A 24,625-nucleotide genomic window follows, 5' to 3' on the forward strand; every position below is an offset into this window, starting at 1 on the left:
AATTTGTTAGCTTTCTGTGTTCATGGGTGCCTTCCAGAGTCCTTGTCAGCACTTTTACCTTATTTATCTTACCTTTTCTCATTTGCGTGTATCAATCGAAAGCCAATCTATTGGGTGGGGGTTTTTTGGAGTTGTGTTTGTGCCTGGTAAGAAGAAGCATCACCCTCCCCCTTCCATATCCCCCTGGCCCCAGCAACAGGCAGCGTACCTGGAACTTGCTGTCATTCACAGGATGCTGCGGGGCTTTTAACAAAAATGTGTTTGCTAAATGGACTATTGCTTGATTAATCTAATGATTAGTGTATCATAAAGTATGGTAATCATCTAATCTTTTTTCATGCATTTTTTAATTAAAAAACATGAAATATTTGCTGCTTTGAAGAATTTGAAAAACATACTTAATTTTGGGTTTCTTGGGTTGTGGGGTGGTGGCTGTTGTTCTGCCTTAGCAGAACCGCAACTAGTGTAAACTTTTTTTCCCCCATTTAAAATCTCTGCATATACAGTTGGACCTCCGTACACGTTGCATTTTCGAATTAAGTACTATTCATCAGAACCGAACAACCTTCATGAGGAGTTTACAAGGTAGGAACTATGCATGGTTAACTGGGTGCCTGGCAGAGGGGTAAATACGACATCTAAGGTACATGGGGGTACTGTAAGCAGGTGATTTGAGCTGTCTTACTAAGAGTGGTCATTTTGTCTGACTTCTTAGGTGTTTTCCTACTGTCAGAGAAACATAACCTTTTTTATTTGCTGCCAAAAACCATTCATGGGCCTCTCCCAAGTGTTTTAGTCTATAGGAGATGCTGTGTTCTGGTGCTTTGAAGTTAGCAAAGAAAGGCAGCGTTGGGTGGGGAGAGCTTCAGCTGGGAGACAGCTGCTCCTTACACCAGCGACACCTGCCATACCTCTGGGAGGATTTTCCATCCTGTCCTGCTAAAATACCAGTGCTCTGCATTGTCCCACTTGCTCTGAGACTTGGGGGTGATTTAATAATGGTATAAAGGCCACAGAATTGTGGGAATAGGCAGCTTGAGTTCTTGGTTGGTTGGCTGAATCTCTTTCACTTCGCCACGAGTTCTCTGTGGTGCAAAAGGTGTAAGGACTGCATTGTATAAAGTCACCTTAGAATACCTGGAGGTCTTTTGTTTCATTCTGGTGGGCTGTTTTCTGGGCTGTGAGGACTATACATTGCTGGGTTTGTAGCACCCTGGTGTGATCTAGCGAATATTCTGAAAACTGGGGAGAGAGCAGCTGGAGGAAAAGGGTTGACTTTTGTATCTGCCAACTTTGTCTTCTTTGTAGAGTAATCATCTATCTTAATGTTATTTTATCTTTTTTTGTTGTTCTGTTTCTCACCGTAGGGCACTTTCTATGTCTTCTAATTTGGTTGGCAATAATCAGTGTACTCCCAGTCAGCCTAAGATGTTTAAAGATTGTTGGTTGTTGTAGTTCGCGTGCATGTGATGTTTACATTAAACTTATGCCTGCAGGCATATGTTTACTGTCTTCTATCTGCTGTGTTGACCATGTATTTTTTTTTTCACTGCCTGAGACAAGATCAAAGAGCTAATTGTCACCACCTTATGATACTGACATGGAGGCTTTAATATCCATTATCAGTTTGGTGCAGCAGTGTTAATTCAATAAAAGGGCATATTGCCAGACAATGTATAATTAACCTATAGAACTCCCTGCCACTTACGTAATTGAGTATAAGATCTTAGAGGATCCAAAAACCTGGATGATTTGGGGGATTCTCTAATGAGAAAATGCAGTTAAATTAGTAGGAATAATATATGTTTTCTGAAAATGGATGTAAGTCTTCATACATCAGGGTGATGTTGGACAAGTATTACATTCCCTCTGTGGTCAAATTATTCCATTACTGTCTACAAGATTTCTTGCTTAATCCTCTGAAGTATATGATCCTAGTCACTGTGAGATGTGGGTTTCTGAGCTATGTGATCATTGCTGTGATCAAGTAAGACATTTGCTCTGTAAGTATTAACCTCTGATGTTTTGTGATCTAATTATTGCTGAAAGGTGACATTTCAGAAGACTATTTTAATTAGAAAAACACTTTAGTCAGCTAAATTGTCAGCGTTACGAACAATTTTTTTTTTAATTATAAGCTTGACAGAAGACCACTGTGAAACTATGCAAGGAAAATGAAAATGAGCTGGAAATTGATTTTACAGTGAACAAATAGTTGCATTTTCCTTTTTTGTTGGGGAAAGTAATTTTGAATGTTGCTGGATTCTTAAGAATCTTTATGCTGGCTGGATCATATTTTCCAGGTAGCTTGTTGAGTAAAAAGTGAGGATTAACAACTATATACTCAGAATTATTCCAAGGGGAAAGCGAATGGGAGTAAGAGGAGGAAGAAAAATGATCATTAACAGTAACCATGAACTGGCCTGGTTTGGGAGGGTGTTTGAAATTCCTTGTGGAGACCTGTTTTCTAGTAGACTCCAGTTTCTACTGAAGCTGTAAACACCACACTCCCATAATTAGCACAGTAATGGGGAAGCATTGAAACCCTTCACCCACTCTATCTTTTTCCAATTTAAAAACACAGTTGAAATCCAGTGCATTTTGGAAGACATCTTCTGTCACTTTTATGGGACCCGATTAGTTAGTTTAGTTAGAAAAACAACAGAGGAATATACATGTCTGTACATGTGTGTTGTGGAGAATTTTCTAAGGTATTTTGCTGATTTGGAATATCAACAGTTGAGATGGCAATGCTTGTCAGTCTGCGTGCAGAAAAGGAGCAAGAGTAAGCCATACCAACCAGAGCAGAGCTGCAGCCCTGCACAGGCCAGCTGACACCGACAGAAGCACTGCCCAGGTTTTTCTTGCAAATTTAGAAGAGTTCAGGGGGTTGTGCATCATTAGAGGAAAACAGTAAGAACAGGAAATATACTTGTCTGCCCTTAATCTATGCATGCAGATACCCAGGTTTGTGTGGCAAGTCAGGTATTAGCCAAGTAGGTGAATCAGAGATGTGACACAGAGCTAACATGGATAAGTCTGATTCTGCTTTAGTGTATCATGAGAATCTCTTTTAATCTTCCTTTTCATATCTGTTTCCCTGTCTGATTCCAACAACTCATCCTTCACCACGTTCACAGCATGTCCTCTGTGATGAAAAACACTTGGTCTTCATAGCATCCTTTGTAAAGATAGGAGAAGTTGATGTTTGCCTTTACTGGGTTGACTCAGTAGTGCTTCATGCTTTCTTTTCTCGAGTCACTCATCGTTGCAAGCCTCACCCTGCAGTGTCCAGAGCAGTGCAGAGCCTGCCTCTGCCATCCTGTCCTGTACAGAGCTCCCCATGACCTGGGGCACTTCTGCATGCCGCAAACCCCAACTCTTGAGCGGCTGTGAAACATGAAGCATGCCTAGAACTGAAGATTAGCAACAGCTTAAAATACTGCTAGTTTGAAGGCTGTAAATTCCTACTTGGCCTCCTAAATAAATGCCTGGGCTCTATGGAATTCAGATTTCTTTCATTCAGAACCTTTCTGCTTTTTTAAGTGAAAATTCAGTCTGAGCTTTTCCTTTTTGCCTAGTTTGGACTTTCCCCATGCTCAGTATTTGTGTTTGAGCAGGTAGCCCTGAAGTCTTCATGCCTTTATCTGTATTTTGGCTCTAGATTCTCTAGTTCAATTCTTGCCTGAATTGGGCAAGACCCAGTTCAGGAGAACACTGGAGTGTCAATAACATTTAGGTGGCTGTGGTGTATGCTCAGATAGAGCACATCTCTAAACAGCAAGGCTTTGGACAACGTCCTGAACACAGCCAGTAGGTAAAAAATGTTGTCTTCTTTTTTATTTTAGTGAAAGCTATGGGAACTTTGAAGGTTGCAGGGTGTATCTGAGTGATCCCAAAGGCCCCTTTTTTTAAGAGCAAGTTAAAGAAAATGTTGTGACTGCTCAATGAATTGGGATATTTTTCCAGCCATTGGGGCTAGAAAGATGACATTATATATACTTTTGACTTTCCTAATCTTTATTTGTCAGGTACCTGTTTGTATTACAGCTCCGGCAAGACATTCTTTCGGGGAAGTAAGTACATCTTTGCTCTTACAGCTGTAATTTAAGGTATTTATAATAGTTAATCTCTTAGTGATTTAAAATTTTACTTTTAACTGCATCATCTTTTTAATTCTTTATGATATTCGTGCACAGATTATAAACATGATTTACAGTTCCACATGCATTTATTTTTTTCCTTTAGAACACAGAGATAACATGACTTTGTGTGCATCATGACTATATTATTGACAAATAGAATGGGTAAAGACCTTTGATGGATTGACCAGGTGATGGAAATGTATAAAGAGAGCAAAGACTGTCCTGATTTTTATACTTGAAAATGTAACATGGGCTTACCATATTTTTCAGTATGGTAGGTAAAGTAGAGGAGGAAAAGATGATGAAGTGCAACACTTTCTGTACAGGTCAACCCTGCAAAAATATTTTGTGTGTTTATAGTCTCACCCTGGCCAATATATTCATACCTGCTCTATTTTTTTTTTTTAAATTACAAACCCCCAAAAACTTAAAATGCTATGTTCTAAAATATAGTGTTGAAGCAAAAATGGTTTCTTAGTCCATTTAATGTTTTCTCTATTAGTTCAAGCTTGTTTTATGGTAGAGCGTATCATGTGTTTAGTAGTAATTAGAATGTACCAAATTAGGAAATAATCATATGCAAGTAAAAATCAATTGTAGATGTTTCATATCATTAATAGCTTGTGGAAGTTAATGTTTCCATTTCTTATATCAGACTACTTTTCAGCTTTATTGCAAGAAGCGTTCACTGAGAAAAAAGACATGATTTCTATAGCTTTTTTTTTCTTTTTAAGACTGAAATGCCCGTATGAAACTGCTGTTGAACTAGCAGCTCTGTGTCTTCAAGGTATGCAATCTTTTGAAAGTGGTTTATCTTAATGTATTAAAAACCTCACCTACTAGTTTCTTTTCACTCTTTGTTACTAATGTTTTCTCACTGATGATATATAAATGCCATTCCTTTACCTGAGGAGAAGAATTTTAGGGAGATCGCTTTCCTGCCTTCCCTTCATTCGTAACTTCTGAACTACGTGAGCCAACGTTGGCATGCTTGCCAAGGGGAAGGAGCCTCAAAGGCATGGATAGACAAAGGTTTCAGGGAAACCAGGGACTGACCGGGTAAGACAGACACCAAATAGTTCCCCACTGAGGGAGCAGCTGTGGTGTGTGCACGGTGTTACTACTTCAGCCACATGGGAGATGGTTACAGAGCAGCAGGGAGGGGGTGGCAGGTGCTGGAGAAGAGAAAATTATATAGAAAGGTAAGAACTAAGAGTACTTCTGTGTCAGGAGCAAGGGTTACAAGATTAAAAAAAAAAAAAACCACAACAACCTTATGACACTAAGTTTCATTCGTTTATTGTAGGAAAAACGGGGTTTTTTTTATTGCTGTGAATACATTAATACAAATACTCATTCCATTTCAGGCCGTTTGTTTTGCAGATGGGAAGGAAACTTGTGTAATGAATTTCAAATCAAGTTCATTTTTTTCTGAAAGAAAGTGCAGTGAGCTGGTCCATTCTACGCATATCAGCAGCAAAATGAATCGAAATGAAAAATACTCTTCCTGTTCTGCTGGTGCTTGGCAATGGCACACGGAGTGCTTAGGCAGAATCTCTTAGTTTAATACAGCAGTGGAGATAACTCAGTGATTCTAGATGGACTTGACAGTCAAAACTGGGAAGTCAGTTCCAAAGAGCAACAGATGTAAATCTACAGGGCAGTGGGTTATTTTTCTGCGCCAGTCTGGCGCAGCTCTGACTGTTAGGTGTGCAAAGAAATGCCGCAGGCAAACTCTGTTCGTCTTTTTGAGATGGAGAAAATCTGGAGCCCGTATTTGATTTGTTGCCTCCGTTTCCACAGATAAAATCACCGGTAACCTCACCCCTGGTCTAAGCAAGGACAACCAAGCAAAGAATAATAGGTTGATGCCTCAAGATTTTGGGTAGTAACTGACACCTGTGATTACTATGTAAATGTAATACAATAGCTATCCATCATGTTTATAATGTCTCCAACTAGGTACCAAAACTAACACTTCTTGACACTGTCTGTGGGAACATACTTTTATACTTTCCTGCTGTCTTTTTTCCAGTTCAGTTTTCCACTATTTTGACATCATCACAATAAGTTTCTCCAAAATTATTTCATTATTGCAACTGATTTATTATCTCTGCTGACATATGCTATAATTAGCATTCTTTGGTATAACTTTTGTTACATTTTATTGGCATTGGAAACTTAATTAAGCAGAAGAGTTCAAAGAAATGTCAAATGATTATTCCCCCCCTCAGCAGGTTACATTTACTTTGTAAAATCCAGTCTTGCTCCTTAGTGTGGCTTTCCTAACAGTAAAGAAAAAGTTATAAATGGCTATTCAGGAATTGGTACTCTAAGCCCTCTGAAAGAAAAGCCTTTTCTCTTGACAGGACAGCTTTAAACTTCATACATTTTCTTTTTCAAGGAAGTTGTTCTGTTACAGTAATTCTTTCTTTGTTTCAAACAACAGTTTCCAAGGCTGGTGTTCTGTGTGAATCACCATGCAAACGTAAATTGTTGGTTTGTTGCCAGTCCGGTGAAGGAACTTCTGTAGCAAATAACATTGATTTGCAGTATGGGGTAACTTGTGAAGCAGATACATAATCGTATGCTTTGCTTAGGGATTATCTGCAGAAAGGTTGTCATCAAACTTGAATCATCACTGTTAGAATAAGTTAACTACCTCATGAGTCTTGCGTGGCTTTCGTATTTAACCAGGTATACTTTTGAAACTACTAATTAAACTCAAAAGGAAAACTTTTTCTCAGATCTCCAGTTTTCAGTTCTAATCATAAGACATCTTCATGGGATAGTGCAAACTTTTTTTTTTTTCTTCTGTAAAAGAATCAACAATATATTTACAGATAAACATATTTTTGCAGTTTTCAAAAACTTTCTAGGAAACTTCCTTTTAAAAATGTCCCCCAGTTTCTGCAGTTATTAAAGAACACAGATAATGTATATAAGCAAGTTACGTAACACCTCCCCCCCCCACACACACAAAAAAAAGAAAATAAAAGAAAAAGACCAGAGAAGGGGCATGCCAAAGCATGATACTTTGTCATAAAACCGCAAATGAAGAGATGGGTCCTCTGCTGTGCTCTTGTGTTGAAAAATATTAGTGCTGCTGAGCCATTCAGGGAACATAATTCCACCAGGAAAGACACTAGGGAGAGCATCCTCCTACGGAGCCGCGCTTCCCCCTTCTTCCGCTGCCCTTCTACCCTGTGTGGGGAGCTGGTGAGACTCTTACTGGCTCTTACTCTCAAGACTTGTTTCTTAGAGATCAAAATAATGACGTTGTTTGTTTGCCTGAAAGTGGATAAACAGCGAGTGCAGCTATTGAGAAACAAGGGTGGTATTTTTCTTGTACTTAATACTTCTGCCCTAGCTTCTCTGTGTATCTTGTCCTACGTGCTCATGGTTATTCCCACCCTTACATGTCCTCTTTATGGCACAGTCAGCCTTCATTCCCCACCTTCCCTCTCGGTGAACTAGTAGAGAAATCTCCCATGTTTTTCCTAGATAGTTGTCAACACATCAAACTTCAGGGGAAGAAAAGTAAGAAACTGAAGTCCTCCTTGCTAATGTTTGTTGTGGCTCCCTCTTATATACTGGAGACTGGACTACCAGTAATTCTTAGCATCATCTGTGTTAAATAGGCTTCCAACCTAGACGAAACAGCAGCAGAGCTGCGATATCTCTGTTAAAGACATGTAGATAAGAATACTGTAACTCACCATGGAAGATTACCGTTGAAGAGAAAAAATGTGTGTGAGGCAGTATTTAGAAATGAAGATCGGTGAACTCAATCTGTTTAATATCCTGAGGAATGCTAAATGTTTGAGCGAAGTTCAAGTGCTCAAAACCACCTAGTAGGTGTATCAGTCAACAGATTGCATTTTGACTGTAACTTCCTATGTTCTAATGTATCATGCTAGGTATTTTTGAAGACAGAGAGTGAATTAAATTTTTGCAACCGTTACGTATAAAACTGCCCTGAAGCAAGAAAACTTGTTTTCTTCAAGGGAATTAATTTCCCCCTGTGGTTTTTTTTTGGTTTGGTTTTTTTTTTTTTTTTTTTTTTTGGTAGTAGTAGTAGTCAAGAAACCCCGACTGACAAAGGCCTGGTTTGGAATCACATCATATGTCAGGTGACACACAGTATTGCTGAACAGTGTATTTGCCACTGATGTTTGTCTCTCAGTCCCGAGGCAGTGACGTTACAGCCTCTTTGTATAGCTAAGAGGTTCCAGAAGCAAAGTATGTCGCAGGCACAAGACGGTTAAGGGTGTCAGTCACTGAGATGCTCGGCACTTGCATCTCCTGCTGAGCTCAGTAGAGTTTGCAAGTGTTCTGCTCCTAGAAAAGAAGATACCAGGCCCTAAGCAAATAAGTTGAAAGTGACACCTCAATTATGTTAATGCTCCGACATTTCTTTCCTTAAAAATTACTTAATCAGAATATTACACCACCACTGTGGTTTTAAAAAAAAACCCCACAACTTTGTCACTGGTTTCTTGAGACTAGGCATTGCCTTCATGTTTTGACAGGAACAGTAATGTAACAAAGCATGCAACAGAATGGGAAGAGTTTTGGAATGAAAAGTATGACCTCATCGCAATGAGAGGAAGTTTCAAAGTAACCTCTTCTGAAACAGTAGTGCATTGATTTTTGGTTTTAATAGAAACTTTATTTCCTTTAAATGCTTTAAAATCCAGAGAAGCGGCTTTAGTTAAGCTGGTTTAGTTCTAACATTCTTGAATGTCAGAATTCTGTACCATAACCTTACACTGCTCCTGCAAATGCATTTGTCTGACTTTTGCTGTAAAATCTGACTTGCGTTTGCGGGGACAAGCGGTTAACTTACAATCTAGCTTGAGTTTGCCGGGGCTGGGGGGTGTTAACTTACAACATTGGCACAAGTGCATTCTTCTACAACATACTTAAAAACTTACAAACTATCATTGTCTTTGTGGAGATTATGGAATTAAATGTTTCTGGTCATCCCATAATCTTTATGTTTTTAATTTTTCAATTGGTTGATTGCAGCTGAGCTGGGAGAGTGTGAGCACCCAGAGCACACACCAGAACTCGTGTCTGAATTCAGGTTTGCACCAAACCAGACCGAAACAATGGAATTTGACATTTTTCAGAAGTGGAAAGAGTGCAGGTAGGGTACCTGTGTGGGAGTGGTGTCTCTAGCAACAGGAGGTTTTCTTCTCTTCCAAAGTGAAATACGTCTACAAGAACCCCTTCAACAGATGTGAAATGATGATTATGTTTGTCAGTTGAGAAGTGCTGTAAATAGATTTTGAGCCCTCCCCTTCCCTAGAAATAGCAAGTGATAATTAAGGAAGGTTGGTGGGGTGAGTTTTAATTTTTTTAATTTGTTTTTATTTAGATCATTTCATAACAGTTTAAACAGTCAGATCTTTTTCCTGTTTATGTTGGAAACAATTCTCTTTCTCTCTCTTTCTCTCCTTTCACACATGCACATATAAAGTTTTATGTTCAGGGTAGTAGCAAACTCTTTTTCCTGTCTTTTGTTAATAAATATGGTACATTTCAGTGATTCTGTCTTACCTGAACTTTCATCCTTATTGGCAATTTTAGACCTTTTTCAGTTTTTGTCCCTCTGATTTATTTTCATTTGGAGGGAAGAGGGTAAAAACATAAGCTAAGCTTGAAATACCATTTAGTGTCATTAAGATTGAGGACCCAAAGGAAAGGGTTAGAGGAACGAATTTTAAAACATTTAAAACGCACAAAAATTTCTTACCATAAAGTGTAAATAAATTTTATGCTCTTAGGGGAAAGAGCCCGGCGCAGGCTGAATTGTGCTACTTGAACAAAGCTAAATGGCTAGAAATGTATGGTGTAGATATGCATGTAGTTAAGGTAAGATCCACGTACTACTTTATTTTATTAATGTGGGGTCCCTGCCCTGGTGCGGGTCAGTCCCTCGGGGTGTCCTTGGTGTGGTGTGGGTTGCCCTGTGGGCCGTGGTCCCTCAGAATTCCCTCCCTCCTGCAGGGCTCCTCCCAAGAGTGCATCTCCAGCCACGTCCCCCACAGTGTCCCTTTCCACATGCCTTTTCCCATGTCCCTCGATTTTTTTATTATATTTTTTTTTTTTTCCTTTTGTGCCTCCTTCCCCTGGCAGCTACTGCTTGCTGTTAAACACAGGTGAGCCGAGGTGTGGGCTCCCTTGGCTGCAGTGTTGGTGCCGGGGCCATTTCCACAGACATCGGAGCCGTCTGGGGCAGCACGCAGCCTCTTCCCACGCAGGGCACCCCGCAGCCTCCTGTTGCCAAAACCCGCCAGTTTGCACCCAATACAGATGCGTATTCTTCTGCTCTGTAATGTTAAAAAAATACGCAAACCTTATTGTTTAGTTTAAAGCCTATGGATTTTGACATACTATACTATAGTAAGATTTACGCTGCTAATGGCATAATTGATTATTGATTCTGTTCTTGCTTGCAGGGAAGAGATGGTTGTGAATATGCTCTTGGACTGACACCAACGGGCATATTGATCTTTGAAGGAGCCAACAAAATAGGCTTATTCTTTTGGTAATTTGTTTTTGTGTTATATTCCTTTCTATTAAAATGCTGAAATCTTTCTCCTTTACGTAATGGGATCTTGACTACGTTTTGTAATTTAGATTGAATCTGCAAGGTTAAAATATCAAGGTTAAATCTGAAGGTAAATTGGCCTGGCTAGAAGTACCACTCTCAAATGTGAAGTATTTGTTTGAAAAATAGTGACATTTCCAGCAAATCATATTTCTATTACAGTTCCTGAAGTGTGTTCCAGGATTGCAAATCCCCCCGGCGTTTTGGGGGATGGTCCTAGATTACAAAATGCCATTTTTCCATTAATTTTCTTTTTGCTTCTTGTGTTTAGGCCTAAAATCACAAAAATGGACTTTAAAAAGAGCAAACTAACGCTTGTGGTTGTGGAAGATGATGAACAGGTAACTTTCTTCCCTTACTTGGGCCTGATCCAACAAAGTGTGTTGTGTGCTCAGGCTGGTGAGAACACAAGGGAGGCTCAGCACACTGTTGGCCCAGGCTGTATTTCTCCTGCCAAGGACAGTAACTAATACCATGCATGCCAACTTCCAAAGCTTTTGTTTCTGCATTTAGGGCAGAGAGCAAGAGCACACATTTGTTTTCCGGTTAGACAGTGCCAAAACGTGCAAACATTTGTGGAAGTGTGCAGTGGAGCACCATGCTTTCTTCAGATTGCGAGCCCCAGCAAATAGTAAATCTAGTAGATCCGACTTCATAAGGCTGGGATCACGCTTCAGATTCAGGTATTTAGCGAAGTAACAGCAATATATTTGTGTTTATACAAAGGAGTGGGTACAGCATCCAGCAAAAGGCAGTAGTTAACTTTGTTTATTTCTGTATTTTAAGTGGGCGGACAGAGTATCAAGCAACACATGGGACAAGATTACGCAGGACTAGTACATTTGAAAGAAGGCCCAGCAAGCGATATCCTTCTCGAAGGCATTCAACTTTTAAGGGTAAATGTTTGTACATGTGTTCACTGAACCAGTCATGCAGGTGTCCTGTTAACTAATATAAATGTTGTATTACAAGCATAAAATCTGTTCCACAGTATAAAAAGAAAAACATGTCAGACCACCTAAAAAATCAGACTTTACATGGTTTTTTTTCTCCGGAGTCAGAGTCCGTTGTTCGTATCTACCGTTTTTAATCTCTGTCTACACTTAATTCTTCCATCCCCCATCTATGCAGAAGAAGGTACCTATGGTTTCTTTTGTTGCTCTGTTGAGGAAGAAAGAAAGTTGCATCAAACTCAATGAGGGAAAGCATGTAACATTGCCTTTGAAGAAGTGCATTTGTCATGTAGAGTGGAGCAGAGTCCAAAAGCCTCACTGACTTGCTTATCTAGCCAGACAGTTCCAGGGTTATTGAGCAGTCTCATTATGTGGTTGTTGCTGCTTTCCTGACAGTAATGGCACGTTTTTAACCTATCCAGACTCTGACCTTAACTAGCTTTCTCTGGGACTTGAAATGTGTTGAATTAGAATGGAATGACAAGGAATTGATTTCCCTTGTGGTTTTGTCATTTGTCCTTCAAAACTTAAGCTGAGATTTTTATTCCTTGTAGAAAAACCTAGGAAGGAGCACTGCAAGACAACCCCCTCTAAATTCTGTATTACTTGAGGCTGGAGGTGTAGTTGCTGTATGAAGCAGGGTGAGCTGACATTCCCTTAGGATGTCTTTGCACTCCTTTGTATTCCTAGAATATGAATCTCAGTTCCATGAAAAGTCCTTGTGGTGGTGTTATGTGGGGGCACTTCTATTTCTCATATACAATGGGGGGAAAAGGGTAGCAAGCATGCATGCTTTCTAGAGGCTGTAACCCACCCTACCCCCCCCCTTTCCTTAGTACGTGTCAGTTTTTTACGGAAATGCAAATTTATTAAATTTGTGAGATACTGTTACGTGATACATGAGAGTCAATGATATGGTAAGTGTGGATGATTTCATAAGTGGAAAAATGGATTATTTTAATTTTATTTTTACAATAACAGGATTTGTCAGACCTGCAGGTTATACCTTGGGTCTCAGTGCTTCTGTACTTTTGTCTGTGAGATGTGGGGAGAAGGGAGAAAGTGTGGCTTATGCTCAGTTTAGTTCTCTGTGCATAGCAGCCTGGCAGAACTTCTGTCACCCCCAGGTGATCTCCCTCCAGAGAGCTCAACAGCATGTTTGTTAAGTTAATGCAAAAACTCCCTTTAGATTATTGTCTTTCACGCATCTCTTGGCCATTAAGACCTGTACCTAGTTGCAGCCCACAGGCATTGGATTCTGTCCTAGCTCGGTCTCTTTGAGACTTCTACAGTGTCTCATTAAGTTTGTCATCCACTTTCTGAATTCAGCAGAGACTTGGATTTTCAGCTGTATCACTCAGCAGTTTTTCACTGCTCTTGAGAAATATGCTGTTTGTCAGGAAAAGGAAAAGATACCTCCCAGTTACTCAACTGCCTTCTTCACTGTTCTTTCCAGCCCGTCCAAAGCACAAGCCAAGACCTTGTTGCTCAAGATTGCTCAGTGCCTTCCTGTATTCTCAACCGATGGGCTTTTTTTGTCTACCATCGTTCACTATAATAAGACACAGGCCATTACCAGCTTCAGGAATACTCTGGTTTCTGTAAGATGCAAAATTTCTGTGAGGGGTAGCTTCCAATTTCCGAAGGACTCGGTATTGAAGTGGTAGCTGCAGCAAGGTGAGAACAGAGTAGTGTTCTGGTTGTGCAGAACTTACTCTGCCAAAAGTCCTTCTTTCGTGACATTTGGGAAGAATACTCTGTCTGCTGTCATCTTTGACAGGCTTTGCCCCTTGAAGAAACAGAGGGAGGTTTGTGTCTGCCTCATACTTTATGTACTCACACAGGAATGCTAGAAAGCACAGGGCTGCAGTTGCGATTCTGACGCATTTGTGCACATATGTCTGTATGAGGATTTGCTTAAGCTGTAGTGTAACATCCCAATCACAATAGCTGCAAAATGACTGATATTTCACAGGTCTTAAGGTTTTTTCACCTGTCTTAAGGTTTTTTGTTTGTTTCTTTTTAAGCAAACAATCCTGTGAAAGCAGCACAACTGTGGTAAGTGACTGCCCAAGTTCTCTCTACCTCTCAGTTGCTGTTGTCAGGCAAAAAGGATTCTGAAGACCATTTCTGCATTAGGATTTGTCGAAGCAAATTCTCTGGTGTGAGATGAATTGCTTTGGGATCTCATTATTCAGCACCAGATTTTTCTTGGGGACTGCCTATGAGACTTTAAGTGCTTCCATTTTTAAATCTTTTTTTCCTTTTTGTGTTTGAGATCAGACTAAAGTTAAACATAATTCCTTTCTGCTCATTGCTATTATGCTAACTTATCTAGCATTATTTGTTCCTGTTTCATAAATGTAAAATGAAGAAAAAAATTTTGCACCCCTTTTTCTTGCACTCTAATTGCTGTGGTGTATATCTTGAATAAAATATTGATGTCCTTAAGAATAGGAATTTTATTTCACTGTAATACTTCCCTGAAGAGTAGAACCCTGAACTATAGGAAATTGTGACATAGATGTATTGATTACATAAAAGCTCTTTTTTTTTTTCTCCCTTAGTGCTAAAAATACTCCTGAAGTCCATAACTACCAGGTAAGAGCATAACAATTGTTGAGGAGAATATTGTCATTTTCTTATTTAGTCGTAAATATTTTTGCTCTAGTACAGCTGGTTTGCTCCCCTTTCTTTTTCACTGGGGTGAGATTCTTTGAGGTGGTTCAGAAATGAACAACATCACATTGGGAGTTAAGGGGAAAGTGGAAGGACTCCGCTCTTTCTTCCCCTGTGTTCTTGGATGCTCTGTAAGCTGAATACACTCCATTTGCCACCTTCTTTCCCTTCCCTTCCCTTTCTGTGAAATCACAGGTTAAAGCCTTTGGGACTGTGAATATGATGGACCTCAGCAGACTGCTCTGTGAGCAAGCTTTTATCTAGAGCAGCCTCTCAGGTTGGATGATCCATGACAACAAGTTCCAAGTTGCAATTATCTCCCCATCACAACACTTAAGGAGTTCATTGCTGGTCAAATGTTTGTTTGTTTGTCTTTTTTAAACAAGCTCCTTTATACACTTCAGTGAAAAACCTTACCCATTTTTTATCTGCGATACTAGCAGTCAGTGCTACTGAGAAAGCAAGCTGTGCTTTCATCCAACCTGAGTGTGTGCACGAGAACTTAGTTTTAGCGCTTGTTTTTATTAAAAGCCTCACTAGTGATTTTGTGTCACTGTTTCTTCTCAAGATCTTATGGATATGAGAGAGAAATGCTGTCACCAAAGATAGGTGACCTTCTGAAGATTGCTGTTACAATAGTAACCTTTCTCACTCTCCACCTTTGATTAAAGCTGACATTCTTTTGATGTGCTTTCTATGAGCAGCACTAGGTGTGCCAGGTTCTCTCAAACAGCAAAGCAATTTTCTTTGCATTTTCCCATGAGTGTGTCCTAATGAGCAAGCTCATCACCAAGAGGTCTCATGTATATGCTCAATGGCACAGGAGAAGGTCTGAAACAGTGGGGTTTCTAGGGCTCACAGGGAGCATGTTCCTCATGGCCCCAGGAAAATAAAAATTCAAAGTTAATAGGGAGTTTTTATATGATTTAATTAACCGGGTTCAATATTTTCACTTGCAGCCACAGTATCATCCAAATATACATCCTGCTCAGCCACACTGGCATCCACATACACCTGTGAATGTAAGGTAAGCAATCTTCACTTTGTGAAAAAGGCGATTACTTCTTTCTTTATCTTAGTCTGTTGGCATGAAGCTTTGGTGGACGTATTGGGTAATTTTCTGCACATGAAAAGCAAACAGAAGTTAGAAATACGTGATGTAGAGGCAGTATTAAATAACTTCTGTTTAGATTTTGCTTTGGAATGTCCTAATCTTGGTGAAAATTTTTTTCAGGTTGATTTTAATTCAGAATTTGAAATACAACTTCAGTGTATTTCTGTAGGGAGTATGTAGCATGGGAAGATTCTCAGTAGCTTCAATAAAACTAATTGCAATTTGATCAGTGTTTAATCTCCTAAAACAAAGAAGAAACTCATTTTAGGGTAAAGTTAAGTTGCGAGTGAACAGGTTCTTGCATTGCAGCACTTTTTTCATCTTTTGCAGAAATGTATATGGAAAAATGACGTGTACGTGGAACAATGTAATGGCACTTTACTGATAATTAGCGTTAGTGAAATTATAACATTGAGGTTTTGAGAACTGTTTCACAAAAATATTCCTGCATGTGCTGTTGTGCTACTTTCTCACCACACTTTTTTATTTTGTAACTACTAATGAGAGAAATTGAGTGAAAAGAAATTTTGGAAGAAATTCAGTCCAAGTTAGAACCAGCTTGGTGGTCCAGCACAGTGGAGGCATACACCTGCTGGTGGATATGTCTGTACATGTACATGTGATAAAAATCAGCTGCTACTTTATCCTAATAAAAAGTAACCTTTTTAGGTTACTCAGTTTTTTAGACAAATTATTACTGTCTTGACTGAAAAATACCAATACCCTAATCTTCATTCCAATTCATCTTACATTTTTATCTCTATATTCTTACATCAGGATAGGTAGACTTTGTTCTTAGTGTAGGCAGGCTCTGGAGATGAGGCTGAGCTTAAAATGGATGAAAAGACAATTTGGTCTGAGTTTGAGTCTGAGAATGCAGGGAAAGGGCAAATATGTTATTAGAAATACTTATTAGGCAGAGAAGCAGACATACTCATTGTCATCTCAAAATTCCTGGCATCAGCAGTAAAACAGATACTAAATTTATGCTAGAAACAGAAAACTTTAAATTGGGTAATTAACTTTGCCTGTACTTCAAGATTCTTCCTGTTTTGAGGGTTTACTTGTCCATTTAATTCTGTGTGATTTAAGATGTACAATTTCACATTACAAAAGAGTGATTGCCGAGAGAGGTTAATGATTTTATAAATCATTTGAGGTTTTGATGAAATTTTTCTAAAGATTTCTTCACTCATGGTACTAGTCTGTAACATTTTAAAGCCAAATAGTTCACCCTGGAGCAGAGCGATACTGAAATAAGCACAATAATGTATTGTAATATGTGTAGACAACCTCCCCCTTCAGCCCTTCCACTGCCTGGGCAAAGATCAAGGTCAGTGAAATATGAACAATGGCTTTTAAATAGCTAGGCTTGTAAGGCTAAAAAATGTACTGAAAAGCTCAGTCGTGCAAGCTCAGTAGAAAAAGTGCTTAGAATTTTTGTCCCAGTCAGGTAGAAGCGCGTAAGCGTGCGGTTGAAGTGGAAGCTTCAAGTTATTCTTACTTGGAGTCAAAGTGGAAGAGTTGGATGTTTTAACATCTTGGATAGCCTGATTTGAAAAAGCTTAATCCATCCAGCTATGAACTTGATATCAAACCACAGATGCATGAAATTCTTTCTGCTGGGCATGCAAGTCTAGAATGGGCCAAGGGCTGAAATGAAACTACCTGTGCAATACATCTTACACATGGGGGTTTTGTTGAATAATTTGTGAAATAATATGTGGAATTCCGTCTCAGTCTTCCTTAGTAAAATTCTTTTGCTGAAATTATTTGTTTGCAGTTAACTTAATGTTCAGTCTTCTGAGAAAATTAATTCCAATTAACAGTTGTCATTACATAACTTTAGAATATCTCAAAAAAAAAGGTAAAATCTAAACCTGCCTATATTTCTGCTAGCATAAAAAAAACCCCTACTAAAGTAAAAAGTGCACTTCAGTTTGGTAATAAGGGAATCTTAAACATTGTGGTTTCCTACATACTGTTCAAAATTTTTATTTATTTATTTACATGCACACACACGCGCGCCCCCCCCCCCCCATGATTCAGGAGATGCTGTAGGAATGATTGAGGTTAATATCTCTAAGCAGCAATAAGTAATGAACAAATAAGGAAAAAATATTTTTTCTCTTAGTACTTCTGCAAGTTTCACTATATAGTCACAGAGGAATACCTGTACTAACTATAGACCCTGGGTGTTCATCCTAACAAAATGTGACTGTGTAACTTACAGGCTGCTTCAGTGTAATTAACTGCACCAGCACTGAACGAATGGCAATATTTACAGAAGAGCAGTTCTCATTCTTAACAGGATTGCCTTTCTTAATTTTTTAGACCTTAAGGATATATTTCCGTGAGCTCAACTTTTTGCATGATATGGTTTATTTTACTTGTTGTACACATTTAGTTTTCTTACAGCCTCCTCCTCCCTCAGGAGCATTGATGCACGGCACTTGTCTATAACACTAGAAAACAGAGAGGGTTTTTAATGACTGAGCTCCAATTCAAAGCCTTTTGAAATCAGCTAAAAGATTCCCAGTTGCTGCTTTGGTGGCTTCTGCATCGGACCTATAGGTCCGCCACCATTTCCTTCCCTTCCCGATAGCTGCCCATCACACCCTACTCATGCTTAGCGCTTGCTGGATGAATTCATGTTACTGTGTAGCACTCATAAGTTTACTTCCATCTCTCACTAACCAATAACTGTGCAAATGGTACAGGCCACCCTATCATGATGACAGGCCATATTGGAAACCCCCCACAAGTGGAGAGGACAGCAATTTACGATATATCCAGGAACAGAACCAGAAGAATTTAGGAGGAGTCCAAAGCATGGTGTACCAAGATAAACTCATGACGACTCTCTGAAAAACAGCCATCTTCATTTCACCTGCCATCTTAGACGATCATTGCATTCCATGGTCCTTGTCTGTCTGCAGTATGTTCCAAGTGTATTGTGCAAAAAGTGTGTGTCTTTGTATGTACATCCATCGTTGTTTCGTGTTCATGGACATTCTTGGGAAAAGTATTTTCCGTATCTTTGTAAAAAATCTTGAAAAACCTTTTGTGAAAGCTGATAAGAATTTCCAGTGCCCTGAGACCAGACGTATTTCTGGAGACTTACATTCTACCATACTTTTGAATCTGTGACCCTCTGCCTGCTGTTGAAGATCAGCCATTTGTGCCTTAGTTATTTTTATAACCTTGTTTCTTTTGAGTCAAATTAATAGATGAAGTTTGAGAAACTTTGTTTTTTAGTTGACATGCAAATAGGAGCTTGGAGGGAGGAAAAAACAGAATTCACGCTGGCAATCAAAATGGCTTGTGGACCACCAACAAAGGGAGCCTACTGAGGCAGTCATAGGTTTGGGTGTCATTTGTTTTTAATTTTTGTGTTCCACAGCAAAAATAGAGGTGCTTGCCTAACTTTGAAAACAAGTATAGGGAAAGAACACTATAATAAACTTCATGGAGTACGTGTATTCCTTTTTTTTGACTTACTGATCATATTGATAGCATTCCCCAGAACCATACCTGCTGCTATAAAGGCAAGAATGTTAAAAATGAATCCTTGCTGAAAGGGTGCTGCTGTCTTCTTATTTTTAATGTGATTATGGAAGTGAACTGTACAATCGCATAAAACTACCTACCGATAACTTTTCTCTGAGTGGATTCAAAACCACAGCTCTTAATCGGTACACTACAAGATGACAATGATCTAGTGAAATAGCTCTATTTTTTTAAAGTTAGACGTTTGCAAAGTTGAATGTATATTTTACAAACCTAGGTCTTTAAATAGGTTTGGCTGGTATTTTGATCACTTGCCGATATTTTTTTTTTTTTCTTTTTTTTTAAACTGGAAATCATAGTGCCATCTTCACTCGTGCATTTGTTTTAATTAGGCCTTACACCTGTGGTGTCTCTGAAGTTGTTGGAATGAATGAATCTTCATTTGGGATATTTTAAAAATTAAGTAGTTTTTAACTTGATTTTGATAAATACACATTTATAAATGGTTACAACCATGAATTTTTTCAGAGCAAATTTGACAGTGTATAACTTTTGTGAAATATATTTGTTTACAAATTCTATCTTTTAATATTTGTTTTGATCTTTCCTGTATGTGCTAAGTACAAATAAAAATTTTCAATCTTCTTGTTCTGATTATGATGCATTATTGATTTCTGAAAGATTTGGGGGGAGGGGAGAGAGATATGATACACGTTATGCTTGTACCTGTGTTGCCCTGGAATCACTAATGCTGTGCTGGATCGATGTTTTCTGTGCAGCCTCTAGAGAGCGGAAAACAATAAAGCCATTGTGCACTGAGATGTGAAAATGCCAGAGTAAGCCTAAGGTGGGTAATCACAGAGGGCGACTTCAGTTTCCCCCAGCTAGTCTTCCTCTGCTTTAGCAGCATTTTATTTGGGAAAGGAAGAAAGAGAAACTTTGTTGGAGCCACTGGAACAAGAGCCTAGTTTAGCTGCTGCTCTGGATGCCTTCTGGAGGAGGTTTTTTTTTTGAATACTCGCGTTAAAGCGGAGCATTGTTGCTTTACAGTTTACACACCTACGTTCGTAATACAGTACCATTCTTGTCACGTAACTTCATTGGTTTCTGTGTGGTTTGTCGTCAGTGTTCCTCCTCATCCCGTGTTGTTATCTGTGGTTTGGTTTGTTGCTGAAGGTGCACTGAATGAGGGATCTCCCTGACAGATCGCAAGAAAAGACAGCCCAAGGCCTAACCGGTCCTTAAGCGTTAAAACGCCTCGTGCAGGAGGTCTGCACAGGGTGAAGAACAACCCGTGGGAGCTGTCTGCTCTGCAGTTTGTGCGTGTCCCCTCGAGGGAAGCACTTGTCGTTCTGCTTCTCTGGGGAAGGCGCTCACGCACTCTGCGCTCCCCTTTCGCTTTTTCATCCCACATCCTTGCTGTCTGCAGAAATCTGTACCAGCAAAGCCACCGAGCGATCGGATAGGTAAGAAGGGATCGATTTCTCTGTCCTTCCTTGCTCTAGTCTTAGCTGGCTTCTTGTAGCAAATGGGCTGGGATGTGGTCGGGAAGAGGGAGCTTTTCCACCTGTTTGCTCTCTGACCCCAGCATTGCTCTGACTGACCTGTGCAGCCTACATCACCTGAACAAAGGTGGATGTGGTAGTATCCATCTGTTTGTTTTAAATTTAAAAGCACTTTGGTTTTTTTTCCTAAAATTAGTACACTCTTTCCTTAAGAAGTATTGGTTTTAACAAGTGACTAATAGAGGCCTTGTGATGTTAGGAATGCAATTTTGTGTTTGAAGCAACACAAAACACTGCAGGTGAAAACCAAATTATGTGGCGAGAGCAGAGAGAGGAGAGAGAGGAGAAAGGTGGAAAATGTTTGGTTAACTCAGCTGTTAAATGTAGTAGCACCTTTTGTTTAAAAATAAAATATTGGGAAAGCTCTGGCAATGTAAATCAATACTACATCCTAGATTCGTGCTGCTACAGAAAGCCACTGGTAGTTTATAGATGCACAAACTCAACACAGGGACTTGATAGCCCTGGTATGTGAGTGCTTATAGATTGTGTTGAATTATTTTAACTAGGAGTTCTTCATGAGGAAACGCCTCAATTTTTACCAAAGACCATGTTACACAGTCATTCTAGGTACAGAGAAATCAGTGCATTTTGAATGTGCTCTAAATAGACAGGGAAATTGTTGAAAAAAAAAAGCCTTGCAAACTGCCTGAAGGAGGTACCACCTTCTGAATCCAAATGAAGCATGTTCTCGGGGGTACCTGTTGAACTGTGTCTGCAAAATTTCTCCACCCCCTTCTGAAGTCTGTTCATTGTGCAAGTCTGAAGTCTTCTTTTTACAAGTCCAGCATACACTTAGAAACTCTTCTGTCATCAGATTACAGGAGATAAACACTATCCTCACATCAGCTTGGGGGGGTCGGGGGGGCGGCGTGTGTGAATACAGTGGTAGCCATCTGAGAAATTACACTGATCTGAAGTCCAGCATGTCATCAGCTGCATTCTTCCACGCGGTGGAGAATTGCTCGATACATCTTGGCTGAGGATATCTTCTGATCATCTCTCTGCATACCTTCCTCCTGCGCTTAATAAAGCTGGACACCAGTTCTTCCCCAGCAGAGCTCAGGCTCCACTCTGTGGATTCGGATTTGCAGGGGAGTTACTTTTGCCCTGTAATAACTCTGTAATCCTGCGTCCTCTCTTCCAGGAGCTGGTGGAGGAATCGTACAGCTGGCAGTTCCACATCTGTAACTTAGACTGAAACATATCGCTCTTCAGCCCCAGTCAGGCCCTGGCATGCAAACCAATGAGTAATATTGAATACTGAAATACAATACTGAAAGTGTTGGCACTTTTGGTAAATTGTTTTAGTGTGGGCTTTTTCTTTAAACTTTCATTTTCAGCTATTTTTCTCTAGCTGATGCGAGTCACAGGCAAAGTGAACAAAGGGATTGGCTTTTGTAATGGATTTCCAGAGCTGGCAGTCAGGGGCTCGCACACTGAAGGAAAAGAATGGACGAGTCCTTCCAGATCCTTTTATCAGTGAACCCATGTGCAAATTGACCAAAAGGAGGGTTGCTTTCTCACATTGTGGATGGGAACAAAGCATATATTACGGCCTTGTGATGTAAAATGTCATTTTTCCTTCCTTCTGGATGAGTGTTGCAGAAGATGTCTCTTCAGCCTGCAAGAGAAAGAGTGTTAGAGCTTGCAAGTAATCTTGAGAATGGAACTTCAGCTGCTGGCAAGGAATGAGCTGGGGAATGTCTAAGACGAGGAAAAAAATGAAATTGAGGATATCACTTGCTTCTCAGGCGTCAAAGTTGGCTAGATGGAGCCCTCTGAGGGGGAGGAAGAAGACAGTTCAGCACCACAATCATCTGTTTTCAGAGGAGGTTTTCCACAAGTCGTTCCAGTTTCTGTATCAAGCAGGCAGGCTACTGCTACCTAGCTAGAAAGAGAGAAGTTTTGACACACATCCGCCTAACCTGACACACTAGATCTCTGGAAGGACTGTTGATGAGTGGTTTTCCTCTTACTCTGCAAAGGAGAAACAAGGAAAGCAGACTTGTAGGGGAATGCTCTCATTGCAGCATCGCTAATGGTAGCCAAAGAGGCTGTTCAAGCCAGAGCTGTTACAGACCAGCTGGCATTAATGGACATAAAATAGGAACTGTATTTTTTTAAATTGATCTCAGACTGTGTGTGTTGTGCTTCGAAAAGGGACTGATCCACCAGGACCCTAGCTTCTTTTGTTAAGACTGTGCTAGCCACGAATCTTCTTTGAGAGCCAGCTTGAACCAGCGCTCTGCTGGTCAAGCCTCTGCACCCTAACCAAACCTGTGCTACAGTGTGAGGATTGAGATTTTGAACCGTTTCACAGTAAACACTTTTTCCTACTTTACAGTCAAACTGCAAATGCTTGGAAAAACACAGTGCTCTTATGCATGTTCCCAAGTTTTAGTATCGAAGAGCCTGCAGGAAAATCAGTCCTCCTTGCTCAGCAGGCACCAAACACACAGAAAGATGCAGCTTTTGGACAAAACCAATACTAGTCAAAGTAGGTAAGAAAAAACACGTCAAGGGATGGACGACGCTTTTCTCTCTGCCTCTTGCAGTACATTGCAAAGCAGTGTGTGGTAGTGATGAAGACCTTGTTCAGCTTCCTTTGTTTTCCACGTAGTGTTGTACCTTGAAGTGACTGGCCAAATAGGTTTCCTTTCCGAGTGTTTGTGCTGTTGCTCTTGTTGCCTCTGTGTCACAAAAAACAGATAAACACTTGATTGAGCTGGAGTTCCTCCCATGTTATGAGTCACTTCCAGTCATAAAGCTTCTGCAGACTAAATGCTGCTCTCAACTACATACTAATGACTCTTTCATGACTGTCCTTTAAAGCAAAACAACTTATTTTGAAACAGTTGGTTTTATGAGTGTTAATCTGAATTTAGTTGTAAAGTTCACAAGTCAAGCCTCTCTGGGCACTGTCCACTGCATGTATTAGTAGGTTGTTACAGAAAATGCAAGCATGTCTGTAATAACTTGCATATTGCTTTTAATTTCTGCATGTAATATACCTTGAATTTTGAACAGGAGGAAAAGGTGTGGGGTTGGTTTTTTTTTAAAAAAAAAAAACAACTATCTCTCCCATCCAACTCTCCTAAAGATGCAATTTTTTTATCTTTTTTTTTTTTTTTTTCTTTTTCCCCAGTCTTGGCAGACTTGGCACACAGATTGGTGGAGAGGGGAAGTTCCAAAAGCCTGGTATCTTAGGCCCAATGTTACCTCTTTGTTTTGTGTTTCTAGAACAACGCCTTTCTCTTGACTTTGTGGGACTACTCTTTTGGTTTGGTGGCATCTTATCTTCCGTGATCTGTTGCATGTGTCTTTTCAGAATAAATCTAGTTCATCTTCTCTCTAGCAGAAGAAGCATTCATGATGACTGCCTTAGTCATCACACCTTCTGAGAGCTGAGGAATCTGCTAATTTAAAAATGAGATAAATATTGAGCTAAGGCTATTGGGGAACCAGTGGAAATGCCCCCAGGGTTCTGTTTTCAAATTGCCACCACAATTACATTTCTGCTTTTGATTGTTTTTTGTACTTTCTATCTTTTAAGTTTGTCATGTGCTTGGTTTTTTCCTTCTCCCTCTTCCTCTTCCTCTTTGTAGCACTAGTAGTATGACCTTTAGATTTAAACTATCAAACAGCAAAACCTGCAGCTCATCATATCAAAGATGAAGATGTATTGGATTAAGCAAGAACAGATGTTTCATACAGGAACAGTTTGGAAAACCTGTAGTTTCTGGCTTAACAATGTCATATGTTGATGGATTATAAAAAACAGTATTTTTTTTTTAAAACGAGGCAATGAAAAACATCTTTTACTTCTGTGCCATGAAGAAAATGAAAGAAGTAGCCACACCTAATCAGTAGTAGGAAGTACTGATCTAATACAATTAAACTCCAGATAAGAAGCTAATTATTTATAAATTATTTTTTCCTTACTAAACCCATAACAATCTGTGCTGGAATTATAATCACGATGGTTTACCTGCCATTACCAATTTCTGCAATTTTGAGAACCTTAGAGAAGTAGAAAT

The 24,625-nt window shown here is 39.6% G+C and overlaps 1 protein-coding gene across 3 annotated transcripts in view; it reads left to right on the forward strand.

Annotated features, from left to right (window-relative positions):
• The window catches only part of EPB41L4B (erythrocyte membrane protein band 4.1 like 4B), a 177,952-nt gene that overhangs the window by 69,747 nt on the left and 83,580 nt on the right, over positions 1-24,625 (forward strand). For 2 of the 3 annotated variants that reach the window (XM_030011373.2, XM_030011375.2), the window contains exons 4-15: positions 507-585; positions 4,032-4,076; positions 4,880-4,932; positions 9,177-9,297; positions 9,938-10,025; positions 10,613-10,701; positions 11,036-11,105; positions 11,278-11,447; positions 11,551-11,660; positions 13,745-13,775; positions 14,285-14,318; positions 15,356-15,423. In XM_030011373.2, the coding sequence (XP_029867233.1) occupies positions 507-585; positions 4,032-4,076; positions 4,880-4,932; positions 9,177-9,297; positions 9,938-10,025; positions 10,613-10,701; positions 11,036-11,105; positions 11,278-11,447; positions 11,551-11,660; positions 13,745-13,775; positions 14,285-14,318; positions 15,356-15,423 (958 nt within the window). Of the gene's footprint in view, positions 1-506; positions 586-4,031; positions 4,077-4,879; positions 4,933-9,176; positions 9,298-9,937; positions 10,026-10,612; positions 10,702-11,035; positions 11,106-11,277; positions 11,448-11,550; positions 11,661-13,744; positions 13,776-14,284; positions 14,319-15,355; positions 15,424-18,230; positions 19,667-24,625 lie in introns of those variants that run through there. The other variant, XM_030011376.2, reaches the window with a different exon arrangement.

Source organism: Aquila chrysaetos, chromosome 4, assembly GCF_900496995.4.
Source record: "Aquila chrysaetos chrysaetos chromosome 4, bAquChr1.4, whole genome shotgun sequence".
NCBI classification, from domain to species: domain Eukaryota; kingdom Metazoa; phylum Chordata; class Aves; order Accipitriformes; family Accipitridae; genus Aquila; species Aquila chrysaetos.